The sequence below is a fragment of a genome, unplaced genomic scaffold (genome assembly GCF_019419815.1).
Source record: "Pyrus x bretschneideri cultivar Hongxiangsu unplaced genomic scaffold, Pyrus_bretschneideri_v1 Contig42, whole genome shotgun sequence".
Lineage (NCBI taxonomy): Eukaryota > Viridiplantae > Streptophyta > Magnoliopsida > Rosales > Rosaceae > Pyrus > Pyrus x bretschneideri.
Genome location: NW_025999746.1, coordinates 1928835 through 1949365, shown reverse-complemented (window position 1 = coordinate 1949365; position 20531 = coordinate 1928835). Strand labels below are relative to the sequence as shown.

General features: G+C 37.1%; 1 protein-coding gene across 2 annotated transcripts; it reads right to left on the bottom strand.

Moving 5' to 3' along the window:
- Positions 1 to 673: 673 nt before the first annotated feature.
- LOC103939539 (protein NLP6-like) lies at positions 674 to 5715 on the bottom strand. 2 transcript variants are annotated; one of them, XM_048566589.1, is made up of 6 exons: positions 4797 to 5715; positions 3414 to 3985; positions 3087 to 3134; positions 2022 to 2955; positions 1643 to 1870; positions 674 to 1489 (listed from the first exon to the last, which is right to left on the bottom strand). In XM_048566589.1, exons 1-5 carry the CDS (start codon positions 5341 to 5343, stop codon positions 1656 to 1658), a joined length of 2316 nt encoding a protein of 771 aa, XP_048422546.1. In that variant the 5' UTR covers positions 5344 to 5715; the 3' UTR covers positions 674 to 1489; positions 1643 to 1655. The 2 variants fall into 2 exon arrangements, with proteins under 2 accessions (XP_048422546.1, XP_048422545.1); XM_048566588.1 differs by having other exon boundaries at positions 674 to 1462; positions 4797 to 5713.
- Positions 5716 to 20531: the final 14816 nt, after the last annotated feature.

The window sequence follows — 20531 nt, the reverse complement described above, 5'->3', positions numbered from 1 at the left end:
TTTGGGTTGTGATAATTAATATCAAAAGATGGGCTTTGGGGCTCGGGCTTTGATAATTTAATTCAATAATTAACATTTTTTTTAATTTCAAATTTAATTATTTAATTTTTAAAGTAACAGACTCATCTTTTCGGATGAAGTTTGAAGACGATGAAAGAATGCCTAGAGCTATGCACCCCTTTGAGCAGATGCTTCAAAAAAAAGCATTCCATATTCATACATGTTGCGAACATGCATATATGCATTATACATACATCCATCTATATGGCGTTTAGAACCAAGGAAAACGATCTTCTTCTTAAATACCAAAACCTTCTTGCTGAGAGAACCACAAAGATATTCAACAAGAACCGAGTTTTTCAATGCTAGAATCCTGGTTTGATCGTTGAATCCTTGTGAAGCAGACGTCCATCGAACTACAAGCACTAAATAGGTACGGAATTCTGTTTCAATAATATTGCAGTACACAAGCCTCAATCACTATTTTCACTTGTTTGATATTAATTTCATTTATTCATAATTTGCCAATTATTAAGTTGAATTTATTATTTATCAGCATATTCGTCTTTATTTCTATATATAGAAATTGTCATTGATTATTGATCATTATTATGCAGGCAATATTGGTGGAGGGGGAATCAAGCACCTGATCTCGCGTCCAGTGATAAATACATTGTACCAATTGAGCTACGAGCCTGTTGTAAATTATGGCCGTATTTTGGAGTAGCTAGTGCCGTAAGCTCTTGATAATGAAACTTCACAGAACAAAACTGAAGCAAACCTCAAAGAATCAATACCTAGACCTTGGCAAGAACAACAAATAAAATGGAAAACTTATACCTTTACTTAAAACCTAACACAAGAGGTTCCAAGATGGGACATTATCTCATGAATCGAGAGTCTGATCAGATTGATGCGTGATGTTCTACAAACTTCCGACACTCCTGCAGGTCTGCATCACAGGGTACAGGAACCCGTTCAAGGTCATAAGCCACACATTTGATGTCGAATGTGCCCCCTTCCAGTTTTAATTTCTTTGCCACTTCCTCTTTCGTGTCCACAATGCCTGAACTCATCGGCACGTGAAACCTAATAATGTATTCTTTATATGTGGCCTTTATGGTTACACTCTTCATTTCTTGCCTGCCCGTGATATGTGGCATTGTGTTGGATTGCCTGGGAGCTGAATCTGAAAATGGAGGGTTTACCATGGCAATTCTGTTTCCAGGACTACCTTGGCATGAACCATGACAAGTAGAGCTACAAGCACTTGCCTCCGTTGAGCTGTTTCCCCTGTTGGATGTGTTTGAGCCTTTACCCCTGTCTCACAGACACATGTTATGTTCCAGCAGAAGTTCCTCGTAACTCAGCATCCGCCCATCTAGCAAATGATTGTCAATCCCAGCTCGCCCCTCTGTTCCTGGTGAAGTAGAGGTGGGCGAGTCTTTCTTTTGTCCATCAACTTCACAAGGTTTAGAGCTTGGTGAGCCTTGTTGGTTAGAACCATTTAAAATAAGGAAAACTAATGAAAATGACTTGAAAACTTTGAGTTTTAACAACAAGGACGTGGACTTTTTAGTAAATAGCACCAGAATTAACTTTTTAGTATAAAAATGTAGTTTTTCGTTAAAGTGAACAGTACCGGGAGTTTTTCGTTAAAGTTCCCTCAAAATATAAGGCTGAGAAATGGAGCCAGCAGCAACAGGACATGGACTCGCAGTAAGAGGAGTTAAACCAAATGCAGCACCGTGAACTGATTCAATTATGCACTGTAGCTTAGTAAGAGAATGGTTGATCTTCTTGATCTTGCGAGATGGCCAGCGGGAGATTCCATGATGCCTGCAAATGCGCTTCATTGTAGTGGGACAAACTGCAAAACAAGAATTTCTTTCAAAACAACTTATCGCAATTGCTACTGAAAACCAAACGATCAAATATTTTAGACAAGGATTTTATCATTTTAGCATCTGTTGACACAGCATGAGCTTAACTGCAGGAAACAATATGATATGCGAGCCTACCTCCAAGACTCTTTGCAGCATCCTTAAGACTCCCTGCAAAATATTGTTGGAGAACGTCTAGACTAATTGATTTCTCTGCTTTTCCATGCTTCTTCTCCGGTTTCTTTTTTATGTTCTCTGGGAAAGAAATATTGTTTTCTCCACCCTCGTGAACATAATTTCTCCCATCATTTACAACATCATATCCCACCACTAACTGTGGTTTTGATGAATCTAGTTGCACCATCTCTTCTCTGTTAGGTAAGGCAGGCACTGGTGGTGATTCCACTGAACGGGGTATCAGTATACATTGAAGTCTTGTGGCAAGCCCATTATTTTTAGATGCTTGAACAATTTCAACTATTCCCTCCTCTTCAAGTACAATTCCAGAAGCAACACTGAGACTCCGGAAATGGTTCTTCATTATCGCCAATATAGAGCCCAACAAAGTTTGTTGTTCATGACTGTCTGTGATGCTTGGGGGCAGAAAAAATTCTAGAATGTAATCATCATTTCCAGTATGAGTGCTCTGTAAGCAGATAGCAAAAGAGCCGGCTAGCCCAAACATGCGTGCGTAGTGTGCTAAAGGGTATTCAGTTTTGCAGAATTGGGTAATGTCTTCGCAGAAGCATGCATTATGGGACAAAAATGCCCTCCCAGCAACCCCTTGACCCTTTTGTAAGTGATGTTCAACGCAGGCATCTCGAAAATGCCACATATGAGCATCTACAATGTAGAATGCAACATCAGTTGTGGACATGCAGACCTGTTCCATGCAACTGCCATCAAAGCTAGTACAGCTCTTCTGCAGGCCACCGCCATAAGCCAAAACATTTCGATGCATACAGGGAACCCACGTCTGAGCAAGTGGTAATTTGTGAGTTTCACTTACCACTATCAGTATGTTCAAGATTTCAGCCAATGCAGTTCGGCGACCTTTATTGCATATTTGAATCTGGTTACAAGAAGTGGCAAGAATATATCTGTGAGAACGAAGGAGGAAGAAATGAAAGAAAAGTTTCATATTTATTTTCTTGTTTTCATAAAGAACACCATACTTAGGCACACATCATTATTGCAGCTCACCTGCCTACTTGGATGATCCAGTATCTCTGAACTTTTCAAGCTTACTGCCTGCAGGAGAACAAAATTAAGTCAGTGACAAATCTCTTCATGTTTGATTTTTACTTAAGAAACCATATTGATTCTCCTTTGCTTTGTTCAAACCAATGGCTAAAAAATACGAGGGATGTGCAAGAGGCGGAAAAGGGTATCCAGAAACCATTTTCCTATTCCCATAACAAAATACAATCCGTCATGTACCATTTACCAAATAAGTAAAGCTTGTTTCAGAAAAGAACATCACACAAAATGCAATATATATGCATAGAAAAGAAAAAGAGTAACCCCCACCTCAAGTGCTTTGCAAACCTTATCAACCTCGGGACCATAGTTGATCAAAGGAGAAATCATTATGAGCTCAAGTACACCAACACAAGACCTTCCAGAGGGCTCAAACACGGGCAAAGCTAAGGTTCCCTGAACATTGTATTGCCGAGCATGGTGAAGCCGTGCATACTCTTTAATGGAGTAGTACTGAACATTTGGAGTCCATTCTGGCAATTTATGCTGGAAAACGCGGCCAGGAAGCCCAAGAACTCCATCACTCTCCCCATCCACAGAAAACATATACATCAGACAGGCCATCCTATACTGATGAAGTCTGATACACTGTGGATCAAGGACAAAGGGCTGCCCTAAAGTTGTGAGTACATACCGATTCCCATCCTTCACTGGTGCCCAAAACTGGGCTAGAACAGGTTGGTCAGTCAATTCCTTGAGGTACCTGAGTGCTTGAGTGATTTTCTCGTTAACTAAACTATAAACATCTGAACTTTCAAGAGGTTCCAGTCCTGAAAATGGTGATGGAAGCATTCTGTTATCCTTAGTCTCTGTTGACCCTTCCGTTACGGAATTAGAATTACCTGTATTTTGTGATATTGTAAAGAGAAAACATAAATGAGTGAACCTCTGGCTGCGACTCGAGACTGCAAATGCTAAACGAACAATATCGTAATCGGTTTGTAACTGGAGGGCACAAAGCAAGCCAATTAAAACTGCTTTAAATTCCTATACGAATTCTCAGGCCAAAAAGAAGAAAAAAAAAATTCTATACAATCTTAGAATCTCCCACCTCTTTCTATTATATGGAACTTTACAAACTTAAGGGCTTGGTTGGGACTGCTTCTGTAGGAAGCACTTTTGTTAGAAAGAACTTCTATTATAAACATGTCAAAATTTTCATCAAAATTTCCAAGTGCTTGCTACCTAAAGATGCACCTAGACTTCTCCAGAAAACGCTTCTGACCCAGAAGCGCTTTTTTAGTTTATATGACAATCATAATCAAGCACTTCAATATCAGATAATACTTTTAGCCCTTCCTTGTTGACCAGGAATGACAAAAATGCAACCTTTCGAGTATAACAGCTGTTTGGTTGCTAAGAAATGAGCAGAGAAAACACTTTTTTAGCCAAAAAAATAAGTGATTGTTGCTTAATTCCAACTGAATACTATGATTAGTAAAATTACCAAATCAATGTAATTAGTCCCTAATTAGAATCAAATTTAATACAGAAACCCAGAAAAGCATTTGTTCAGCTAAGTCAAACACAAGTCATTAGACAAACTTCTAATTAATTTCTGATTCCGAAGTAAAAAAATTCAATTAAAATAGAGTAAAAACGGATTGACCCAGAAAAGCATAAAAGACCACAACTTTCCCATGAAAAACTCACAAGAAACGAACTGAGAACGGTCAGAAAGAGCTTGACCAGCATGCCCGGCTAGCTTATAGTCACTTTCGACATCGCCGTCGGAAAAAGCCCACAAAGGGGTACAAGGCTGGTCATTGGGCGGCAACAAAAGCGGCGACGTGGGGTAGGAGAGAAAGTGAATCGGATCCAACGTGCACAAAACGTCGAGGTCGAAATCAAAGTCCATGAGCGCATCTTCTCTTTCGTTCTTTAGGTTCGGCGGAGTGGATGGCGTTTGGGTTTCGTATTCACGATCGGACATTTTCCGGGAAAGCGTTGGTTTTGTTTCGTCTTGTTTTTTTCCGGGAAAGTTGTATCCTTGTGGAAAAGAAATAGATGGGTTGTGGTAGAAAGAGTAAAGTCTACGAGCAACGGCAACAATTTGTAGCGTCTCAGTTTGATTCCATGGAATCCATGAATTGTTTTCTCTTATTAGTATTTTATTACAACCTGCGGTTGGGACCATGGATAAAGCAAGTATCGGGAAAATATCTTCTGTTGTGCAATTAACTAATAAATTGGTCGGCATTATACATGGGACGGAAAGCCGCGTATGCCTAATGCAATGGGTGACACTGCCATTGATGCGTAGTCCTTTTTTTTTTTTTTTTTTGATAGTCGTTTATACAACTAAAATAGAAAAACTCATTTTATTTCGAAACTGTTTGGTAATTCACGTGGCGCCGGGGGAATTTGGTTTATGTTGCTTCATATTAGGGTTTTCTATTGTTTGTTTTTTCAGCCTTCGAGGCTGAGTTTATCTGGACCCCTTGTATCTTGGGTTGGAGCTTTCATTTTGCTTGGATCTTTTACTTTATCTGTTGTTATTTACTTGGCTCTTTTTGAGGCTTGTACCAATTTTATAACTTGTTATTTTAACTATTGTTCTAAAAATCTCCGCCTAATCTATTAGTCACTGCCCCTGATTAATTCTTAAGTGTTTGAAAATTAATAAAGGGTGTCTAAACCCGTTTAGGTCGTGACTCTCATTTTGGCAGAAAATAAGTAACTTTCATTTTACATTTTATTTTTTTAATAAAATGTAAGAGACTTGTTGAATACTTTGACAAACACTCATTATATGTTTGCTCCCCATGTTTTCAATATGTTTTAATACTTCATAATCTTATACGTCATTTTATTTTTTCAATTCATGTATCTCTGTGCAATTATGTATTTTTTAAGGATAAATTGCACTTTATCACCTCAAGTTTGGGGTCGATTTCAATTTCTTACAACATCTTTAAAACATTTCAATTTCATACATCAAGTCCTATTTTATTGAAATATAATACATCCGTTACATTTTACATTCATTGATCCATTACGAGCTGACGTAGCTGCCATATTTGTACCACCTAGCTGCCAAACGTGTGCCATGTGGCAATTTTTTTTAATTAAAAAAAAAAACCCAGAAATCATCTTCATCTTCCCCACCCAAGCACCAGCCTTTCTCCTATCCCCATCACCCAGCCATTCCCACATAAATTTGAACTCATTCTCAAATCCAAAAAATACGAAAAACCTATATTCCCTATCAAAACTCCAACTCTTCCTAACCTCCGTCGTTGTCTGGTTTTCCAGCGATTCGACCTTCTCCTTCGACCACCCTTATCCATCATACCTACTCATCCCTTCCTTCCCGTCGACGTTGCACGCCTCAAACAAGCTCAGCTAGCGCGGCGTTGCAGATGACTCTCATGTTCTTCACAGCCCGTCTGATCTTCTGGGCTTGAGACACCAAGATCTCCATTTCCTCTTCGATTGCTTTTGAGGTTATTAAAAGGTTAAACGATCCCAAATTAGGGTTAAAATTCTTTGAGCTCAATAGGGTTAATTTGAGTAGTGTATGGACTTACAATTCTCTTTTGAGGTCTCTGTGTCAAATGGGGCTTCAAGATTTGCTAATTTTGATTTGTGTGTTCTAGAAGAAATGCAGAAATTTATGGGGGTTTGGAGGGAGAAGAGGAGGGAGAAGGAGGAAAAGGAAGAGCGATGGTGTAGTGGATCTGGGTCCTTGCAAAAGCAAGAGCAATGGTGGAGAAGGATAGGAACAATGGTGGAGAAGGAAAGGAGCTCTGGCACTCAAGGGTCCATCTAAGCCAGGTTGAGGTAGTACGATGTCAACGGGAAGGAAGGAATGGGTGGGGAAGACGATTTCTTGGTTTTTTATTTATTTTTATTTATTTATTATACTTTTCTTTAGTTAATTATTTTAATATTTTAAATTTTTTATCAAGTGTTTAGCCACGTGGCACAAAAGGGGCAGCCACATCATCCCAAATGGGGACCCCATATTTGCCAAATCATCACTTAACGGATTTTCTAACGGATGTATGAAATTGAAATAAAATGATAAGTAAATGTATAAAATTGAAATGTTTTAAAGATGTTGTAAGGAATTGAAATCGACCCTAAACCTGAGGGGGTAAAATGTAATTTACTCATTTTTTAACTATAAGAAGGAACTTATTTATAAAATATATAATACATTCACTTAAATCTGCCTAGTTCACCTAGGCGTTAGGCCCCAGCTAACTACCCTACTAGGACCTAGTGTCTTTTAGAATTTTGATTTTAACTATCTATTTATACATGCGGATGACTAAATATTGTATTTCTAGTTTTTACAACTAGTACATGTTTAGTGTCTTCTTTTGTTCTTTATATATTCACCAACTCTATGACGAGCAAAAACAATATTCTTGATGTTTTAATCCGTATTTTTAGTACTTATTTCATTTTCTTGTGAGTCGCAATGATAATAAACCGTGTTATGAATTTACTTTGTAAGAAACGTGAGTTTAAGTAAACTTTAAGCTTAACATGCTTTAATTTGAATGAATAAAAGCCAATGTACTATGACATTAACAATTTTTCCTGAAAAAAGAAAGAGTGTTGATAAACTTACCAGACTGTCTTATTTTCACGCCCATTTTTTAATAAAAAATTTTATACCAATTTTACCCTCTTGTAAAATGACATCTAAGAGCCAAAGAAAAAAGAAAGAAATAATATTTTTCTTCTCTCTTCACCCTCTATCTGCAGCTATCTCAACGATCCTTCAAATAAATATTTTCTCCATTTTTCATTCCTCCATTTTAATAATAACATAATTATTTAAAAAAATAAAAATAAAATGGAAGACCAGAAGATGAGGATGCAATTTTGGTAATGCGACATGAGCCTTGGTCGTCGGATTTGGAGGGGGAATGGATGAGGGTTGCGTTGGGGATGTGGAGAGAAGGAAGGAGAGTTGTAATCCGTTGGAGATCTAGGAAGTGACCGGATTCTAGAACTCTAACCGGAATAAAATTCAGGAAAGGAGGCCTTGGCGGTGATTGAGGCTTAGCTAGGCTTATTAGCACTCAAATATTTATTTTTCTGAAAATTAAAAAAGAACTTAGATATAGATTAGAGGGTATTTAATTATTAGTAAATTAGTAACAGAGGGTGATAAAATAGCATTTCAATTTTTGTAACTTTTTTTTTTTTTGGTAGATGAAATTATAATATAGATAGGAAAATAAGACACTGTAATAGATCTAGCAATACTCAAAAGAAAAAGTAACTGTACAAGTAAGTGGCCACAGCCTATGAGGCAATTACTTAAAAGGTTTTGCTAATGATATGATGATCCCAACTATTATTGTTTCTTGCAACAAAGTGACAAACTTTTCAGGAAAAAAGAAAAAAAGCTACTAGATTAGGGAGTCTGGTAGTTTCTTAAACAAAGGAGTTGTTAGATTTCCAAAATGTTAATTAGCTTTCTTAATGTTATGGACTAAGCTTAATTAATACTTTAGTTTGATTATCTGGAAGCTGATGTTGAAATTATAAAATATGGATGTCAAAACTAGTAATACAGTTGTTTATTTGGACATCATCGATTAGAATATTGGTTTTTTGTATATAATTGGATCCATTAGCGATAATGACGACCCATTGCATCCACTGATGACGATCCATTGCATCCACTAATATATTGATTACTAAAATGTCACTAATTTAGTGACGCAATACCAGACGTTTTTTTTTTTTTTCTTCCAATTGGACATGAGATTGAGAAACTGCGGCAAATACTCAGACGGTAGTTGTTATACAATTGGAAGGGGTTAGTGATTTGTGTGTTATTTTATTGATACATAGCGTAGTTTAGAGTATAATATTAATAAAAAGGTTTTATCACAGTTGACTTTTAAAATTAGACTAAACAATTAAAATGGTTTCGTAAGTCAATTCAGTCATTGACACTTAGTACTACGGTCTAGTGATATTCCTCTTTACTTGTAAGTGGAGAGGTCTTAGATTTGATTCTCGTCAAATGAGAATTTGAACCAAATTATTGCTAGCCTATTGTGAGACTAAACACATCCCCTCACATTTAGTGTAGATAATATCATCTTTAAAAAAACAAAAAACAAAAAAAAAATTAGTCATTGTGTCCTTCCATTAAATTTTCTGTCAGAGTGTTGATGTGAGACACGAGTTTTAAATATTGTTTTAAAAAGATATTTTATTATTGTTATTAGTAGTTTTATCAGTTTTAGTATTCAAATCTTTTTAAAAATAATAGTTTTTGGTGATCAATCCACATGGCACCGCGTAATTGGATAGGTGAGACTCATTAGTGTATCATGTTAGCACACTAACAAAAAAATTAGACGAAAATGCTACAAAATGACCAAATTGATTCGTGATACCTAATTCCAGAGATCATTTTGATTGAAAGGTCCTTTTTTTTTTTTTGTTGAACAAACGATACTATCAACCCTAAGAGAATGGGGGCCTGGGCTAAGCCTCACTATGGGTTAGCAATAATGTGGTTCAAATTCACCGTTGGCGAGAATCGAACCTAAAACCTTTCATTTATAACTAAAAATAAATATTACTAAATCGTAGTACTAAGTAACAAATCTTGATAAAACTTTATTAATAAATAATTTACGTACCAAGAACAATTGAACAGTAGTATTATATGACGATGTGACGATAACCTTGGGGGCCTTTTGTGTAATCGTAATTAGCGATTCTGGTTGGCTTGTATCGATCCACTTGTTCACTTGTCTCCTAACAAGTTGTGTTTGTTGGCCCGTGTGTATAAAAAGAGTGCATGTTTATCATTTGATAAAAAGGGTGCGTATTAAATTAAATAGATGAAATGAAAATAACGGTCGGACAAGTTGTGTGATATGATAAAAAGAGTGCATGTTTATCATTTGCCTTAAAAAATGGAACTGTTATTGACGTTTGAAGTGACCAATGAAAATTTTAGAGTACCAACAACAATTTTCTAAAAAAAAAAAAAATGTTGAGAACTATAAGTTTTACACAAATATATTAAGAGCTCATTTGGAGAGGAATAATAACCTAGTAGATTCATTGCCATATTCTAAATGATTTTTAGTTAAATTCTCCCCTTATTACCAAGTCGGTTATTTTTTTCCCTAAATTATAGTGGGTTTGAAGCGTTTTTTCACTAAAAAAATGTAATATTACCAAAGACTTATAATTAAAAAAAAAAAAAAACGTAGGGCCTGTTTGGTATTATTCTTGAATCTAACATTTTAAACTCAAAAACAATTTTCAAGTTTTAGACCTTAAACACTTGTTTGGTAGGACTATTTTCCAAAACTAAACTCAAGACTAACTAAAAAATATAATTTATTCTCTAAAAACATAAAAAGTGAGTTTTTAGATTTTTTAAACTTAAACTCACTCATTTCTTTTCTCTCCCTCTTCCCCTCTCACTCCAAATCTATATCTCTCTTTTCTTCTTTCTTTCTCCTCTTTTTTTTTATACCTTTTTCCTATCTCCTCCAATCCAATCAAGTTTAAGTCGTAAGATTTAAAAATTTTAAATCGCAAACCAATTAAGTTTTTTTTAGTCTTAAAAAAAATTGTTTTCAAAAATGTTCTTAAAAAATATTTTGAGAAATGATAAAAATTTTCAAATAGGATACAAACAGGCCCTAAGAGCTTTTAAACAGATAAAGACTTCGAATGAAAAGTTCATTAGACGGTGTGACACCTCTTATCCACTAATGAAATTTAGTGGATCAAAACACAATTAATCCTTCACTAATGAAATTTTCATTTGGGATTATAGGCTTGAGCTGATGCTAATTAAGTTGGATCAAAACACAATTAATCCTCCTACGAAGTTTCCTTGCACGTTAAAAGTCGGTTTTTTCTTGATAAGATTATTTTAGGAAATTGTCAGAAGTTATCGCCATTAATCAGAAAAGAGCTCCATTGCATTATAAGAGTTGTGATTGTCATCAAATTTCCAAGGTATATGCTAATTCTAATCTACTAATTACTTATTTTGTTGTAATTACCATGAAAAGCATAACTCATATAGAATTCCGATTGTCATATAATAACAAATAGGCTAAATAGTTAAAATGGTTCCTGAGATTTGCATAACACATCACTTTGATCCTTAAGATTGAAAATCAATAGAAATTGTCCCTGAGATTGTCCACCATCTATTATTGTGGTCATTCTGTTAAAAACTACGTTAGAAATTGTCCCTGAGATTGTCCCTGAGATTTGCATAACACATCACTTTGATCCTTAAGATTGAAAATCAATAGAAATTGTCCCTGAGATTGTCCACCATCTATTATTGTGGTCATTCTGTTAAAAACTCCGTTAAGGGTCTCGGAGCTCTTGTTGGAAGTTTGGGCAATTTTTAAAGCTTTGTAACTCAATCGTTTCTTAACCAAATTCAACCCATAATATATCAAAATGAAGATAAAAAGTGTAGAACAAGATTACACCATTTGGAAGCTCAATAGTTGCCGGAGATGACCGGAAAATAGCCTTAAAAGTGACTGGTCTGCGGGAAAACTCGCTGGAAACTAGGTAAAGTTTAAACGTTCATAACTTCTTCAATACTCAACGAAATTGAATGATTCAAAAACGAAAATCATACTTCTCGACGAGACGAAGAGAATAGTACCTTTTTTTATGGCTAAATCACCGTGGTTTGGCGGTAGAACGGCTCGAAAGTGGCTGTCTTGGTCCCGAGTTAGCCACTTTTGAGCCGTTTTCCGACCAAACCATGGCGAATTAGCCATCAAGAAAGGTACTATTATCTTTTTCTCATTGAGAATTATGATTTTCTTTTTTGAATCACTCGATTTCGTTGAGTATTGAAGAAGTTATGAACGTTTAAAATTTACCCAGTTTCCGATGAGTTTTATAGTTTTCCCGCGGACCAGTCACTGTACAATTGTAGGGGAATGTGTGTGTTATCTCTCCTACATAGTGCCTTTATTTATGGTAGTAAAAGGAGAGAAGATATTCCTTCATCCCTAAGGAATACAAGTTGTAATAGGAAAGGATAACTAGAATCCAATCTAATCTAGGATTTACACAATCACACTTAAACTAGGAAAGTTTACAACAGACCCCCTTGAGTGTATAAATACTCAAGGTAGATTCAGCATCATGCAGAAGTTAAGGAAGTCGACTAGTTAGCACTGATTCCAAGGAACAACGGTTATTCTCAATAAAGTAGGAACTTGCATAAGTAAGTCTCACTAAAAAACCCTAAGGCTATGGCAAAAACCTGAGTAGGGACAAAATCCATAGTCTAAGGAAAAATGAGTGAGAAATGAAAAATCAAAAGAAACGTTTATGAGACGTCATCAGAGATATGACCAACCCAAGGTGGGTGCCTCCTTAAAACCTAGTTAGGTGGCAAAAACCCAGTACGAAAAGTGCTCCTAATCATAGGGAAAAATAGTACATTAAGATCAAGCAAGTATCTTCAGGATACTCCCCCTGAGTTTGACACAATTCTAAAGAGAATATAGCAATGTTACAACTCAAAAAGTTTACGCGTACTAATTTCATGAATAAGCTTCTGAGACGTCATCTTCGGCAGTGATTTGGTGAAGAGGTCGGCCAGATTGTCTTGTGAACGGATTTGTGTGACTTCAATCTTTTGATGCTCTTGTTGTTGATGTGAAAAGAAGAATTTCAGCGCAATGTGCTTGGTGTTGTCTCTTTTGATGTAACCCTTCTTGAGTTGTTCGATGCATGCTGCGTTGTCTTCAAAGATCATCGTCGGGACATCAATGATAGGATAAAGATCGCAGGAGCTTCGAATATGGCCCACTACTGCTCTTAACCAAAAGTATCCCCGAGTTGCTTCATGTAAGGCAAGAATTTCAACATGGTTAGACGAAGTGGCAACTAAGGTTTGTTTAGTTAACCTCCAAGAGATTGTGGTGCCTCCAATGATAAAGACATAACCTGTTTAAGAACGTGCCTTGTGCAGATCAGATAAGTATTCTGCATCGGCATAATCAACAAGGCGAAAATGGACTCGAGAAGCAGGGTGTGCGGCATCACTCAAGGATTTGTGGGGATAGAACAAGCCCAAATCCGTAGGACCGTTAAGGTAACGAAAGATGTCTTTCACACCAATCGAGTGTCTGCATGTTGGTGCATTACTGTATCTTGCCCAAAGATTAACAGCGAAGGAGATGTCGGGTCTAGTGCATTGAGGTAAGTACAATAAAGCGCTTATTGCACTTAGATAAGGAACTTTAGGCTCATAAATCTCTTCATCATCCTCCTTTAGACGGAAGGGATTTCGTTTTGCATCTAGCGATCGAACAACCGTATGAGTACTCAAAGGTTTTGGTTTATCCTCATTAAAGTGGCGCAACACCTTTTGGGTGTAGTTCGATTGCTGTACTAAGATTCCATTCGAACAATGCTCTATCTCGAGGCTGAGACAGTATTGAGTCTTACCTAGATCTTTCATCTCAAATTCCAACTTCAGGTACCCGGCAGTTCTTGCGAGCTCTTCAAAAGTTCCGATGAGATCATGTCATCGACATATACTTTAACAATCGCAAATCCAGAATGTGACTTCTTAATGAACACGCAAGGGCATAGTTCATTCTTCACATATCCCTGACTAGCCAAATACTCACTTATACAATTATACCACATTCTTCCAGATTGTTTTAAAGGAAAACTAATGAAAAGAACTTGAAAACTTTTAATTTTAATGATAAGGACAAAATAAAAGGGTAAAGTGAATAGTACCATATTTGACTTTTTAGTGTAAAAATATGGTTTTTCGTTAAAGTAAACAGTACCGCGGGCTTTTCATTAAAACTCCCTTGTTTTAAACCATAGAGTGAACGCCTCAGCCGAATTGAAAGCGTGTTCCGGGATTTGGAAATATTTGAACCAGTTAATGTAAGTCATTCGAGAACTTTCATATAAATTTTCGTATCAAGATCCCCATAGAGATACACAGTTACTACGTCCATCAACTGCATACTCAATTTTTCATAAACCACCAAATTGATAAGGTAGCAAAAAGTAATCACATCCATAAAAAGTGGATAAGTTTTTTCATAATCAATCCCGGGCGTTGTGAGAAGCCTTGTGGAACAAGACTAGCTTTGTAATGCACAATTTCGTTCTTCTCATTACGCTTCTGAACGAAAACCCACTTGTAGCTAACGGGCTTCACATATGGAAGAGTAAAAGCTACAGGTCCAAACACCTTACATTTCGCAAGCGAATTGAGTTCGACTTGGATTGTTTGTTTCTAGTTTGACCAATCAGTTATACGTCGACATTCATCAACGGAACGCGGTTTAATGTCATCGCTCAACATGATCTCATTAGCACCTGCATATACTAATGCATTGTCAACAATCATCTCATTTCTACGCCAAACATCATCTAAGCTAGTATACTAAACCAAAATCTCACGATTCTTGGGAGGAGGTTTAGTCTCTTCAAGGACGCTTCCGTAATCTAAAATTTCTTCATGAGTTGGATAGAATGAGTAAGCGATCGCGGATTCACGGTAGGCTATTTAGGACCTTGTGTCGTGGGTTTCCATTTTCGAGGGTGTGAATCCTTTGAACCAAAAGGTCTACCACGCTTTTGTGTAGAGGCAGATGATTGGCTAACCACTAAAGTACGTGGATCACCAAGATTGGTGCCCCGGGTTTCCATAAGGGAAGTATGTCATACATTTGGTACATCTATCTTTGCAGACGTATTTGCAGTTGGAATATGTGATCTTGTCATGCGCGCTAGATCGGTGAAAGCATCTGGCATGCTCTGAGCTATGCTCTAGAGATCTAATATGCACTGCACTTCAGTTTCAGACTGAGTGGTGCAGGGATCTAAATGAGACAAAGTAGGAGTCCCCCACGATAATTCGTGTAGTTCTTTAGAAACATTGACGTTCTTATCTCTCCATAACGATGGGAAGACTATCTCATAGAAGTGACAATCCGCAAAATGAGGGGTAAACAGATCACCTGTCAAAGGTTCTAATTAACGAATAATTGAAGGAGAATCATATCTGACATAGATTCCCATCCTTCGCTGAGGCCCCATTTTTGTACGTAAGGGCGGCAAGATCGGCACATATACCGCATAACCAAAACCGCACATATGTGATATGTCAGGTTTATATATAGTAACCAACTGAAATGCACTAAATGGTTATGTCGCAATAGGCCTCAGGCAGACCAACTTTGGTGCATGCAATATTGTATGGCCCCAAGCAACGATCGGGAGGTTGGTACGTATAACCAACGATTAAGCAATCATTTGTAAGTGCTTAATGAAAGCCTTTGCCAGGCCGTTCTGGGTGCGAACATAGGGTACATGACGTTCAACTTTAACCCTAACTGACATGCAATAGTCATCAAAAGTTTTAGATGTGAATTCTTCAGCATTATCCAATCGAATAGATTTGATCAAATAATCAGGGCAGTGAGCCCTGAGCTTGATAACCTTAGCCAACAGTTTGGAGAATGCAGCGTTCCTTGTGGATAATAAGCACACGTGTGACCAACGTGTGGAAGCGTCAACCAAAACCATAAAGTATATAAATGGTCCGCATGAAGGGTGAATCGGTCCACAAATGTCCCCCTAAATCCATTGTAGAAAAATGGGAGGATTCGAACGAATCTTGTCATAAGAAGGCTTAGTAATAAGCTTTCCCATTTAACATGTTTGACATGCAATTCCTTGGATCGAACCTAAACTTCGGTTTAGTGGATACTCGTGTGATGATTTGAGGATACAGTACATCACTATTCGTCCAGGATGTCCTAAACGATCATGCCAAAGTGTAATTTTGTGCGTGGTCCCAGTAGTAGGGCCGGCCACATAGTGGCATTCTATGGGACGTATGGTCGTAGCATACAGACCACTTGGGATACGCTCCATCTTTTCTAGAATATACTTTTGGCCATATTCTTAGGAAGTTATGCACAGAAATTCAACTCTATTTTCTACGTGGGTTCCAACGTGGTAATTGTTATCTCTAATGTCCTTGAAACTTAACAACATTCTTCAACGTGGAGAATGGAATGCCTCAGCATTGGTCAAGATTGTACCATTGGACAATATTATACGTGTCTTACCATGTCCTTCTTTCAGGTTGGATAGGCCTAAGAGAGTTTTTAGAGGTGAATTCTTAGGTATGAAGTTAGTGAAATAGATGCGTTCACGCAAAATTGTGTGCATGGTTGCACTAACTGCCAGACAACTAACTTCCCCACTAGTTATACCTAGAATGAAAAATTAATTTAATCGGTCACATGCATAAAAGTTATAAAAAAATATCAATTCAAAATAATTTCATTTGTACAAGGATGGTAATTAATTAAAACTTAATATCCAAAAACAAATCACCAACAAATAATCCAAACATAAAGGAAAATTGTGCAAAAATCAACCAAACAACCGGGAGGGGGGTGTTCGACCACTAGGTGGAATTCGGCCCCAATGTGCAATTTTAACCAAGTAAAATTGTTTATGTCTAAGATTCTAATCTACCATAGGGGTGGAATCCTCTTGAAAGTTAGAAACCTCCATCTTTGTAGTCTCAAGTTCGTCCACTTGCATGAAGTTTGATTCAAACTTCTTATGGTGAGAATGATATTAAGCTACAACCTTCATGGGAGGTCAGCAAACACGGGACCAATGGTCTTTTGAACCACAACGATAGCACATATCCGCATCCATGGTTTCATGTGCTTTGCCCTTATTCTTGAAGTTCGGGGCCTTGAGAGTGAGGTTTAGGCGTTTCTAGGCTTTGTTTCCTCCTTTGGATAGGCCTTGACTCTGTTGACCTTCACAGAGGGGGCTTCTAGCCGCCCCTAGCACGCCTCTTTTGGCATTTTGGGCGTTGGTTTGTGCTATAATGTGCTTCAGGAATAGCAGTCATCCCAGTAGGTCTAGCTTGATGATTCTTCATCAACAGTTGGTTCTGCTTTTTAGTCAAAGTTTCGTTACAAGACTTGAGAAGTGATCAAATTCAACAAACTTCAGAATTATATTCATTCACAGACTTAAAGTCTTCGAAGCGCAAATGCTACCAGTCATATCTTACTTCAGGCAAGAATATGTCATTTTGGTGATCAAAACAATCAGCCAACGAGACCCATAGTGCACGTGGATCCTCCTCAGCAAGATATTCAGTTTGCAGAACGTCATAGATATGTCTTTGAATGAAGATCATAGCAGTGGATTTTTTAGCTTCGCCAACAGAGTTGTCTGTCTCTTCTTCAGTGGCGGGACACAAGTTCTTTGCAGTGAGGTGGAGCTTTACATCTTAGACCTACTTGAGGTAGTTTCTTCCAGAGACCTCCAAAGTGGTGAAGTCAAGTTTGTTCAAATTCGACATGTTCCTATCACAAAATAGGTGGACAAGATGTGGTTAGTGTAATGGAGAAAAAATCAATCCACTCACATAGGAGTAGAACATACAGGTTCTAATAGACATGTATTGGTTTGTTTTTGCATGAAAAAAACTTCAGGTTTTCATGGGTAATGTTGTTGAAGAAAACTTTAGGTTTTCAAACAAGTCATGTTTATAAGAAACTTCAGGTTTCAAAATAATTAGGAACTTTATATTCATATGTTTCTGTAGGCAAACGCACATATATGCACATAAATATGCAACAAAAATATGCAAATAGTACTTTAGGTCTATAATTATAATTGAATTAATTATTTGGACTTTGGACCAAATTTAAAGTGTGGGTGAAAAAATATAAAACCCATTGGCCCTAAGATAATTAGGCGGATAAACTCGGGGCCCAAAAGAAGGCCTAAGCCCATGAGGTGGGCTAAAAAATGTCGAACCATGTAGCCCATGCCCAAAATTTGGTCTAGGGTGTCTCGGGAGAGACTGCAAGCCCACGGGGAGGACCGGTCAAGGAAATAGGCTGCTGTAGGCAAGCCTAAAAACAAAACAAAACAAAAACAAAATAATAATAATTCATACATGCTGCTTCAGGCGAGCCCAAAAAAAAAATTTCTTTTTTTTTTGCAGGCCAGAAGAAAACGATTGGGCCAAAAAAACTGTTATGGGCTGCAGCATGCAAGCCTAAAACCGATGCTAGGTTTTAGGTTTGGGTCAAGAGGGGCCCAAAGGGCTGCGGGTCATAAATCCCAGTCGTGCTAGGTGTGCGCATCGGAGAAGATGCCCGACATTGCCGTGTCTGGGTTGTTGGGACTCAGGGCGAGTCATGGTGGTCATGGATAGCCACAGAGATAGTTTAATCTAAATGTTTCAACAACCAAAAACCCTAGAAAATTTGAATCAGATTTTCGAAAAAATATTCCGATAAGATTCAAGTGAATCTCAGTCAAATTTCCAACGTGGGATGGCTTCTAGTCGTTGGTGACGTGAACCAAAGGTTCAGGGTAGTGGCTGCAGGCCATGCCTATGGTCGATGTGGACAGGGACACCATCAATGGTGTTGGGACTTCTAGGTTTTAAAGCTTCGAGTTTCTGGCTCCGTGGTTTGGTGGTTCTCAGCTTAGCGTGGGGAGCCCAGCAACATAGAGTCAGGCCAAGAGCTGATGGCTCGGTGCAACTCAGCTCGCAGGCTGCAGGCCTGGGCAAGGTCGGGGGTTCGAAGAACCCTAGCACAATTCTTGTTTTCCCTTTTTTTTTTTTTCCAATTCAATTCATATGCAATTTAATTTGATGCATATGCAATTCAATATTTTAATGCATGTACATATACTTGATGCAATTCATGGCAAATATCAAATTCACATAATTCAACAATTATGACTATAATGCATACACAATTTATGTAGAATCTAAAATTCGAAAAACGTAAAGTTGGGTCATGCATTATTGTGAATGTTCATGCTATTAGGGCTACATAAGTATCGAGATAAAAACCGTTGTTTTGAAAGAACCTGATTCCGTGATGACATGGATGAACTAGTTTGATGTAGAAAAATTCTTCAACATCAGATTCCTAAGTGCAGTGGTAGGAGCGTACTGATAATGTGTTGTAGCCTATTTTATCTGACAAAGGGAATAGGGCCGGTGGCAAGGGCAGAGAAAGTGAGAGAGATGTGTTTGTAAAAACTGTAGGGAAATGTGTGTGTTATTTCTCTTATACAGTGCCTTTATTTATAGTAGTAAAAGGAGAGAGAATATTCCTTCATCCCCAAGGAATACAAGTTGTAATAGGAAAGGATAACTAGAATCCAATTTAATCTAGGATTTACACAATCATATTTAAACTAGGAAAGGTTACAACAAAATCGTCTTTTTATTTTATATGGATCAAGGGATTTGGTTACTTCTTCTACTAGACATGAATTGCAGTGGATTATTTTATTAAAACTCTTTGAATTAAACATGAAATTGAAGAAGGGGCGTACAAATTTAAAAAATAAAAAAAAAGTATTAAAAGGATAGATATGAAAATAATTAAATAAGTTTTTCAGTTAAAATTTATAAGTTGGCAATTTTGCACACCCCTAATTTTTATGTTATTATATATAAGGTGCTCATTTTCAATTGTTTAAATGAGGTGTGTGAAAATTACTACACGCCTCATTTTGCATAACATACACGCTAAAACTCTTGAACAATTAAAAAAGGTGCTCGAGAGACAAAAAAACAATTTTGGTCAAATGATAGCGATGTTAGATTAGGAACCCGACACGGTTTACCTCCATGCCATGGTGTAAGGGCAACACTTCTAGAGATGTCGGTCGTCTTTAAATACGGTAGAAAGTTGTGTGCTTGACATTCTTGGTGGATTCCTTTTTGCCGATTTTACTCACGTTGGACAGGAATGTTTTGCTGCCGTCGTGGAAATTGATGAATATTGTTATGGCCAAATGTTCAATCAGTTCAACAATAACTACTATGCTTCCGAGCTCAGACAAAATTGCGCTCAACGTTATCAGCCCAGAGTACCTCATAGAGGTTAACTAATTCGAATTAATAGTTTGTGATCATTTAGGTAGGGTTTGTTAGTTGGTCATCGATCATCTATGTAGGGTTTTTTTTTTTTTTTTAAGAATTTTTAAATTTTTTACTTATCGTTCAGGTTTTAGGGTTTTGTTCTAGCTAGGTAGGCCTTTTTGTTGGATTTGTTCCAATTTAATTAGAGGCATGCATGTTTTCTCTAATTTCTTTTGGGATATGCAAATTAAAATGGATATTTTCTCAGTTTGCAATGATGATGATGATGATGATGATGATAATAAATCGTCTTCTTATTTTATATGGATCAAGGGATTTGGTTACTGCTTCTACTAGACATGAATTGTAGCGGATTATTTTATTAAAACTCTCTGAATTAAACATGAACTTGAAGAAGGGGGTACACATTTTTAAAATAAAAATATATATTAAAAGGATAGATATGAAAATAATTAGATAAGGTT